The 9,145-nt window shown below is 45.5% G+C and overlaps 1 protein-coding gene across 1 annotated transcript; it reads right to left on the bottom strand.

Annotated features, from left to right (window-relative positions):
* Positions 1-4,354: 4,354 nt before the first annotated feature.
* sob (sister of odd and bowl) lies at positions 4,355-8,256 on the bottom strand. Its single transcript, XM_089257442.1, has 2 exons — positions 5,533-8,256; positions 4,355-5,081 (listed from the first exon to the last, which is right to left on the bottom strand). The coding sequence occupies exons 1-2, from the start codon at positions 7,059-7,061 to the stop codon at positions 4,652-4,654; spliced, it is 1,959 nt and encodes a 652-aa protein (XP_089113568.1). The 5' UTR covers positions 7,062-8,256; the 3' UTR covers positions 4,355-4,651.
* Between the last annotated feature and the right edge of the window lie 889 nt (positions 8,257-9,145).

Raw genomic sequence — 9,145 nt, 5'->3', positions numbered from 1 at the left:
GGGTGTAGCTGCTGCTGCTCAAATGATTTTCGTTTTCATTTAACCGCGCGTCCCCTCAACTAGCTGGCTCTAACTCTTAGCTAAACGGGCCTTATCAGTGCCCAAAAGTCATATAACCCAGTAAATATATATAGAGATATATGCCCCAGTCACTCGCTCACCCACTCTCGCTCTCCTTCTTTCTCTCTCGCGCGCGCTCTGTTGGCAGAGATAAGCCGCTGCACTATCTGCCGTGTGAGTGTGGTTAGTGTTGGGCTCTATTCAGCTTAGGTCTGTTTGATGATTATGTGTCGAACACAAGTCGCTGCGGCGACTGCTCCGTGCTACGTGCCGCGAACTTGTCAAACAAGCCCTGGGCAAATACTGACAGGGGCGACAGAGAGAGAGAGAGAGAGAGAGAGGGGAGAGCGAGAGAGTAGGCATCCAAAAAGTGCAGAGCTCATTGCCTGTCAATTATATTGTACTGCTCTCAACTTGAAATACTTACTCGCTTCACATTTGTCGCATTTGTTTGCATTTGCGCCCCGAGTGCCATAAAAAATGAACGAGCGAGTCGGCTGCATCAAGGCTCAACAGTTATAGCTAGAATGTATGCATATACATATACATATATATTCTATATGTATATATATATATATATATATATATATATATATGTGTATTTGTCAACTCTAAGCATTCTCGAGACTGTGACACACCCGCGGGGCCTTGACAGCTACCCCCCTTGCCAGGCAGGCCGTCGGCATAACGCGCACCGTCCAATAAAATCTAATTACCTCTTGGAGCGCTGCGTGAGCATTGCCTATCTATTCACTTGCACGAGTTTCGGCAGCTTTTCTTCTCCGAACGGTAGAGTTGCTGTTGGAGCTGGAGTTCGAGTTGGACCTGGAGCTGGAGTTGGTTAACAGAGACCCCAACTAGTTGGCTGCCAGTTCCAGAAATTGTGCTTCAACTATTCTTTATGGTCGTTTGGCGTCGGCAATTTGCTGGGAGTCTTCAGAAGAAGTGTCGTTTGGTATGCTAGAAGAACTAGAAGAAGAAGACGACGACGACAGACTTAAGAGAGTTGTAATAATACATGTAAATGAGGTTAAAGGTACAAGCTGCAAAATAAATACAGAGTGCCTCTGAGGCACTTCATGCAAGAATTTGTGTACGAGTATTAGAAATTTATTTAAACCAAAGGCAGACATGGAAATTATTATTAAATTTAATAGCTAAAATATAAATAATCTAACATTAGAAATTGACTTTGAGAATTGTAATTGACTGATGAACTAACGAAAGAAGACAACGAAAAGCGCAGCAAGAACTGAAGAAATATTCTTTTTCTTCATCTACATTAGTATATATTTAAGTATATGATGAAGTTCTTAACTAAAAGCTAAGATACTAAGCTAAGATATTTATGAGCTGCTAGATATATCAAGCTATGTATATACATATGTATGTATTCATACATATATCCTAATTTAATCTCATCCAGAGAAATGTTCCCTTAATAATCTCTATCATCATTCGCTTGAATTTCTCTTCAATCATCAAACCAAACTCATTTCTAACCAACCGACTCCTTGTTAAATATAATACGCCATGTCTAAGACGTAGACCTCCAGCTCTTTGGCTTGAAGGAGATGCTAGCTCAACCGGCTGGCTCGGCTTGGTGTGTGTGCCTCCAATATATAAAAACGTTTACAATACGACACCTAATTAGGCACAAGAACGCCGCATAATTTACGTTTACGTTGCGTCAAACGTTGGCGCAGCGACGTCAGTCAGACGGACTTGAAGTCAAAAGTCTTTGGGCGAAAAATGGGAACGCCAGCGGCGATCTTTTGGGCTGGACTTGGTCAGGAGAAGAAGAAAGGGAAGTAGGAGGAGATGGTGATGGAGAAACGTACATCAGCGCTGTGCAAACATGGGGATTCGTTCCCTATTGAGGTGCCGTCAGTTCTTGACGGGTTGGTGGGGCCTCCTCTAGACAGAGACACAGAAACAGACACACATACATCAAATCATAAAGCAAATGGTGCCGACAAACTACTGGACGAACAGAACACACCAAGGCAGAGCAGACCAGACGAGCATGACATTTACATTCACATTCACCCAAATACAACAACAACACCAACAACAGCAACAACAACCGAAGAACGTTCCGCTTTTTTGCGTTGGTTCCGGGAAACGCAACAAAATTTCACAAGCACAACGAAAATATTTTCAACTTCAACTTCAAAGAAACCAAAAACCAAACCAAACCAAAACCAAAGCCAAAGCCAAGCCAACTTGCCACGCCTCAAGCACTAGACACAACATTGTTGTTGTGGTTATAGTTGTTGCTGTTCTTGTTGTTGTTGTTGCAAATCGAACTGCTGTTTAGTGATGGGCTTATTAGAGTTTGGCCAGTGCACGAATACGTGGCGTATGGCGTCCGTACGTCCAGCTCTGACATTGTCAATGGGGCGTTGCGGAAACCTCAAAGCAAATTTAGTGCGCTCACTTCCAGTGACGGACGGAGCGAGCGGAGGCTTTATGACGACAATGCGTTTGCTGTCATAATTATTAGTCAAACACAAACAATGAATTTCATAATTTTCCCATCAATATGTGTATGTATGTATGCATGGAGAAGAGACGGTCCGGCAACGGTCTGCGGACCGCGGTACAGGCCGAGCGTTAAATGTTTAAACATCCGCTCGCCCGCACGCGCCTCCTGTTGCTCCTCCTGCTTGCCTCGCAGAGCTGAAGCTGTGGGCTGAAGCTGGAGCTGGAGCTGGAAATGAAGCCGTCGCGCATAAAGTGTGAAATTGCCGGCAATTCGCAGAGACGCTGCTTCAAACTGTAACCGAGTCTGAAGAGACTCCATCCAGTCCGCAGTCTCGGCCAGCTGGAGCTCGGCTCGGCTCGGCTTGGCTCTTTGGCTAATGGCCCAAAACGTTGTCGCTGGTGCTGGAACATGTCTCGTTCTCGTGCTTGTTCCATTGAATAGAACAATATCCGCGCAAATATTTGCAGAGAGCGAGGCGCGTGTTTAACTGTTGCCACAGTCACAGCAACAGCAACAGCAACAGCAACAGGTAAAGGCAATGGCAATGGAGAGGGGCGTGGGACGGCGGGGTCTGGAGCTGGTCAAGAGCTGTGGCACCATAATTGTTGTTTGATCGTTGTAATTGGTTTGTGCAGGAAATGCATAACTACGTCGTTTGTTGGCGGCTTCACATTGATCCGTTTAACGCTAGAGACAACAATATGGCCCAGACTGAGCGAGCGAGATGGACAGTTGTCGACTCGGGCGGCTTTAGGCTTTTGAACTTGGCCCAAGTTGAACGCATCTTTGTCGATCATAAAAACTTGTTAGCTTTGTGGCGCAAGAGAAGACAGCTGCCAGCTGGCCCAGCCCCGGGGCCCCATTGCTCCGGGGCTCTCCTCTCACTCATGTGGGTGGGTGGGCGTCGCAGTAATAGCGCCTGCTCCACAATTCCATGTCATTGGCTTGTCCGACATTGTTTGGCTAGGCGATAAGGCAACCGATGGGAAAATAGTCGAGTAGTCGCATTGTCTCAGGGCCCGTCTGTTGTCGTTTCGGTTGTCAAAGGCTTGTTCGGCCGTGGAGTGTACGCCTTAATGGTACATTAATTGCCCGTGTTGGCACTCGAGCGATAAACATCGCTACAAATATTTGATTTCTCTTTTTCGTTTTGCTACAAGTGTGCAAACAGTGTTAACTACGTGTGAGAAACTAGAACTGCGATCACAGCACGGCTGGGTGGGGGGGCATGCGAACGAGGTCAGATCGCCAGACGAAAGGAGCGCAACAGGAAGCACTCTGAACACTCGAGAATACGCTGGAAATACCATTGTAGACTCAGCTAAATGAAGGTCCTGAGCACCGTTTTGTTAACTCATTTCGTTTTCCCAAGATCTGGCTCACTTCTGGGAAGTAAACCCCTTCTGCCAAAGTACTTTCTTCGAGCTGTGGGATAGAACTTTTATTTATTGGAATTTATTTATTTATATTGAATAATCTATTCTGAGAGTTTGCCAATAAAAATTTAGGAATCGCCATTTAATAATCATTAAAATAAAGTTACCAGCAATATTTCATGAATTGGTGAAATTTTATATATATAATTATGTAAAAATTCTGGAATTCGAACGTCAGAAAACTGTAAAATCTGCATTTAATATTGCTAGCGCTACCTCCATAAGCAACCTTTCTCACCTACACCCAAAATTTCAATAATAAAAGTCTTTTCATTTAAGTACTTCCATTAGGCTATATCATTTATTCGATAATACGATAAGAGTCCACAATTTACGCATACATCTATATATATATTTTATTATATCCAAATAAAGTCAAACTTTCGATATATATTTCTATGTTTCATATATCCAATAAATTACCAACTAGGAAATATCATTAGCTTAAATCATATAGTCTAGACACAAAGAGAACTACGAACTAAATTAAATGCTGTTAGCTGTAAGCAACTTGGAGGCCACGAGACGAGCAACACAGATCAGACACATTGTGGAGGGATTCGAGTTATTGAGAGCTGCAGATGAGATTGAGATAGCGCCTCCCCTGCTTGAGAGACTGGGAGGTCACAACACGTGATACGTTGAGTAAATCGGATTTGCCAGGGGCCTAATCGCTGACGGCCACCAAGTCTCGGCTTGTGGCTGAGCCAGCTGATCCGGCGCCAGTGGAGCTCGGCAGGACCATCGATAGACCCAGATCGGAGCTGGAGCCGTTGCTGCTGCCGCCGAATAGATCGCCCAGGCCACCGGCCATGCCGCCCGTGGCGGACAGATTGTGCGTCAGACTGTGGCGCCGCAGATCACAGTTGCGCCGAAACACCTTGCCGCAGGAGGCGCAATTGTAGGGCTTGATGTCCGTGTGGGTGAGTAGATGGGTCTTCAGATTCGAGCGCTGATTGAAGGAGCGATTGCACACGGGACACTTGTGCGGCGACTCCTCCATATGCAGAATCTTGTGCACGGCCAGGGTGCGCGACTGGCAAAAGCCTTTGCCACACTCGGCGCACTTGAACGGCTTTTCCTTGGAGTGAATGTACCTGATGGCGGAAGGAGACAGACGAAAAGGTGATGAAGACATTAAGACATGGAAATATCATAAATAAATCATTTAATCCTGTGTTCATTTTTATTACATTTTAACTGAAGAATAAAGTTCGTTATGTTTTGTCAAATACAGCTATACAGTCTCATAAAATGTGATTGATTATTGTAAAATCCTTTCGTTAAATAATAAAATGCTTTCGTTAAGTTGTAAATTGATTACATTCGATGAGCTGTGAAGCAATTTCGTTAAGCTGTGAACTGCGTTCGTTAAATTATTGAATACAGTTCTTGAATTACGAAAAATATTCGTTGAGTTGTGAAATGAGTTCGTTGAGTCATCAAACGCTTTCGTTGAGCTGAAACTTCAGTAAAACCTGATTTGCTTTTCTACCTAATTCCGATTCCCTTATACAAGTCAATAATCTTTGTTTCTTCTTATCTTACCTATGATCCCTCAGATGATCCTGACGCCTGAAGGCCTTGCCGCATATGTCACAGGAGTAGGGACGTTCGTCCGTGTGGGTGCGTTCGTGGATGAGCAGATTGTAGGACTTCGTGAATTGGCGATTGCAGAACTTGCAGATGAATTGCTTCTTCGAGCGCTGGGCAGCAGCCGCGGCAGCCGTGGAACTGTTGGCCCCATCCTCTGCACCGCTGCCGGCGCTGGCCGCCATGACGCTCAGCTTGTCCTGATACATGGTGGCCTGCAGCGAGTGCAGCGAAGTGTCCGCATCGGCGGCTCCAAAGCTGCTGGGATTGAAGATGAAGCTGCCGTAGCTGCTGTCCAGATCGCCAGCCTCAAAGGACAACGCATCCTCGCCGTCGAGCAGCGGCAGATCGCATTCGGCTGCCAGCTCGGCGGCTGTGGCACAATCCAGCGCCGCCTGCTGATTGGCTGCAGCAGCCGCAGCGGCAGCAGCAGCGGCCACAGCGGCGCTCACGGTGCTAATTGAGGGCAACGGCGGAATGCACTTGGATGTGCTTGAAGAACAATTGTTGTTGTTGTTGCTGCTGCTGCTGCTGCTGCTGTTGTTGCTGTTGCTGCTATTGTTATTATTGCTGCTGCTGTTACTGTTGCTGCTATTGCTGCTGCTGTTGTGGCTATTGTTGCCGTTATTATTGTTATTGTTGCTGCTGGGTGAACTGGTCACAGTTGCTGAGACGCTTGAAGCGCTGGAGGAGCAGCTAGACTTTAGCTCAATACTGGAAATGTCAATAAGTGTGGGCAATGTCGCATTCTGCTCGGCGTCGCTGTTGTTGTTGCTGCTATTGACGGTACTATTGCCGCTGCTGTTGCTGCTGCTGTTGCCGTTGCTGTTGCTGTTGCTGTTGCTGTTGCTGCTGCTGCTAAATCGAAACACATCCGATTTGCCAGTGAGTCGCTGCAGTGCCAAATAGGATTCGAGCGCCTGCAAGTTGAGTGCTGCTGCTGCTGCTGAATTGGCCGGCAGCAATGCCGCCTGCTGCAGGCTGCTGACCATGGTGCCCTGCAGCGAGAGGACGACTGCAGCAGCTGCTGCCAAGTCATTGGTGGCTGCTGCTGCTGTTGCCGTTGCAGCGGCCATTGCTGCTGCACTCGATTTGCTGGCCACAGCAACTGTTGCTGATGTGCTAGATGCTGCTGCTTCTGCTGACTTGCCTGTTGCTGTTGATTGAACTTCTGTCTTTTTGAGCTGTTGCTCAACACTTGCAGTTGTTGTTGTCATAGCTGTTTGCTGCTTGTTGTTGTTGCTTTTGCTGGCTGCAATTGTTGCTGCTGTTTCTAGCGGCTCTGACGTATTACAGGCGTCTGCTGCTGCTGCTGTTGTTGTTGTATTGCCTTGCTGCTGCTGTTGTTGTTGCAATGTTTGCATAGTGTCGTCGTTGTTGTTATTGTTGTTGTTGCTGGTTGTGTTGGTGGTGGTGGCTGTGGTGTTGTTGTTATCGTGCTTGCCAGCTGCAGCAGCGGCAGTCAATTGCTTCGCTGCATCCATAAAAAGCCCAAAACACTGATCCACTGATCCACGCACACACAGCAGGATATCGAGCCAGCAACTTGGCCCGTGGGCACCAGCGATGCAACGCCTGCTGCTGTTGTTGTTGTTGTTGTCCGGTTATTGGTGCGGGCTTTGAGTTTAGCTTTTCTGTTTTGTTGTTGCTGTTGTTGTATGTTTTTTTTTTTATTGTTTGGCGCACCTACGCAGGTTGAGTGTGGCTGTTTGGCTGGCTGGGCTAGTGGTTGCTGCTGCGCTTGGTTCGTGGCTTTTGACTTTGCACATGAATATTAAAAACCACACGCCATCATAAATCACGCCTTAGTCACGCTTTCAAAAGTCATAAAAATCGAATTTGACGTTCCAAACGGCAAACATGCCAAAATAAAAACAACAAACACAAAAATACACTGAAAACACTGCTGACAACAACAACAACAAACAACCAACCACAACAACCACAATAGCGAGATGAGCACGAATGGGGGTTGGGGTGGAAGCAGCAGGCACACGTCCAGCGAGTGGATCAAATGACGTCTCACACGCGCTGCAAAAGCTTTCAAGCTTGGCCCACAGCAGAGAACAACAAAAGTTTTGATAATGTGGGCGTTATTGTCACAGAGAACTTTTGGCGATAGGAGAGTTCAAGCACAGTTAGAGTTTAGTTTTATTTATTTTCTTATTCTGTTTTTTTTTTTTTTTCTTTTTTAATCAACTTAATCAATTTCCGCTTTCACACTTCCGTTAATAAATTGATATGCGTTTATCGATGTGCGTTTCATTTGTTTTCGATTGAAACCAGGGGCGGATTTGCTGCTGCTGCTGCTGTTGTTGCTCTGCGATCAGCCGTTGTGCCGTGTGCGCTGCACAATATTGGTAAAAGATCACGGAATAACTAAAAGTCCATTGCTCTGCGAGCGGCGCGCGGACCTGGACCTGCGCTCACTTGTTGCCGTTTGCCGTTTCGTCTGATCAAGAAACGCGTCTCTCACCAATACACATGCTCGCCACGCACGCACACACACACACGCGCCCAGCACACTTCACTGAGTGAGCGCAACAGACAAACGATCGCAAAAGTAAGAGAGAGCGAGTGGGAGAGAGCGAGAGAGTGAGAGCGCGCTCACACAGCAGAGAGAGCGCTGTGAGTGAGAGCAAAGCGTGAGTGCAATGCAGCCAGGTGTTGGTAGCTGCTGCAAACGAAACACGTTTAGGCGCTGCCATCTCTTGAGCACTCACACACACACACACACACGCTCGCTGCAGAGAGCGCGATCACATATACACATGCAGCAAATGCTAACCGGTTATTGGCGCTCGCAGTTGTTGTTAATATGGCAAACGCTTATTTTTGAGTGGGTGTTCTTTCGCAATTGCTTTAGAAGTAATCGCTGCGATTGCTGTTATTGCTGCTGTTGTTGTTGCTGTTGTGTTGTTGTTGCTGTGCACATAATTTGCCATTTCTTGTTTGATTATTTACTTAGCTTTGGCAATTTTGTTGCTGCATTTGTTTATGAGTTTCACTTTTCTCATTTCTTTCCGATTGTCATCTTTCTCCTGCGTCTTACTGAATTAACTTGTATATATTTTGTGTAGCAATTATGTAGTATATCATTTTATTTGTATGCCCAAATTCAGGCACGGGGCTTGTTTCGAGAACTTGCTCGAGAGATCTGAACAAATCGCTGATAGCCTTGAGCGATAGTTAAAGTCGTTGCTTGCACTTGACGATGCGTCGCTCGTAGCCAGGGACTTGATTTGGGATTAATGTAGAATAGGAATAAATATTCGCTTCGAGTCAATTCATTCGCTTTCAGTTTGAACTGAAAACAAGTTAATTAAATGGAAATGCTTGATTGATTGTCTGTTTAAAATAGGGAAAAAAAAACATGTTTAATTGAATACATTTGTATAATTCATTTCAAGGCTTATCTCGGGGTTTATATTATATTATATTATAATATATTATATAATATATATCTGAGCTTATCATTACATTAATTTATCCTTGAACCATAAGTGATAATAGAAGGAATAATATTAGTAGCAATAGTAATAGAAGTAAAATATATAACAAATAATTG

The sequence above is a fragment of the Drosophila navojoa genome, chromosome 3 (genome assembly GCF_054131105.1).
Source record: "Drosophila navojoa isolate 15081-1374.11 chromosome 3, UAZ_NAV_1.0, whole genome shotgun sequence".
Classification (NCBI taxonomy): Eukaryota; Metazoa; Arthropoda; class Insecta; order Diptera; family Drosophilidae; genus Drosophila; species Drosophila navojoa.
Note: the sequence above shows the minus strand (reverse complement) of the source record. Positions and strands in the feature narration are given on the sequence as shown.

Bases quoted from the DNA above. Each gene is read 5' to 3' on its own strand.
- sob (XM_089257442.1), bottom strand. From the start codon at position 7,061: ATGGATGCAGCGAAGCAATTGACTGCCGCTGCTGCAGCTGGCAAGCAC. The intron at 5,082-5,532 runs GTAAGATAAGAA...TTCCGCCATCAG, and splicing joins GATCATCTGAGGGATCATAG to GTACATTCACTCCAAGGAAA.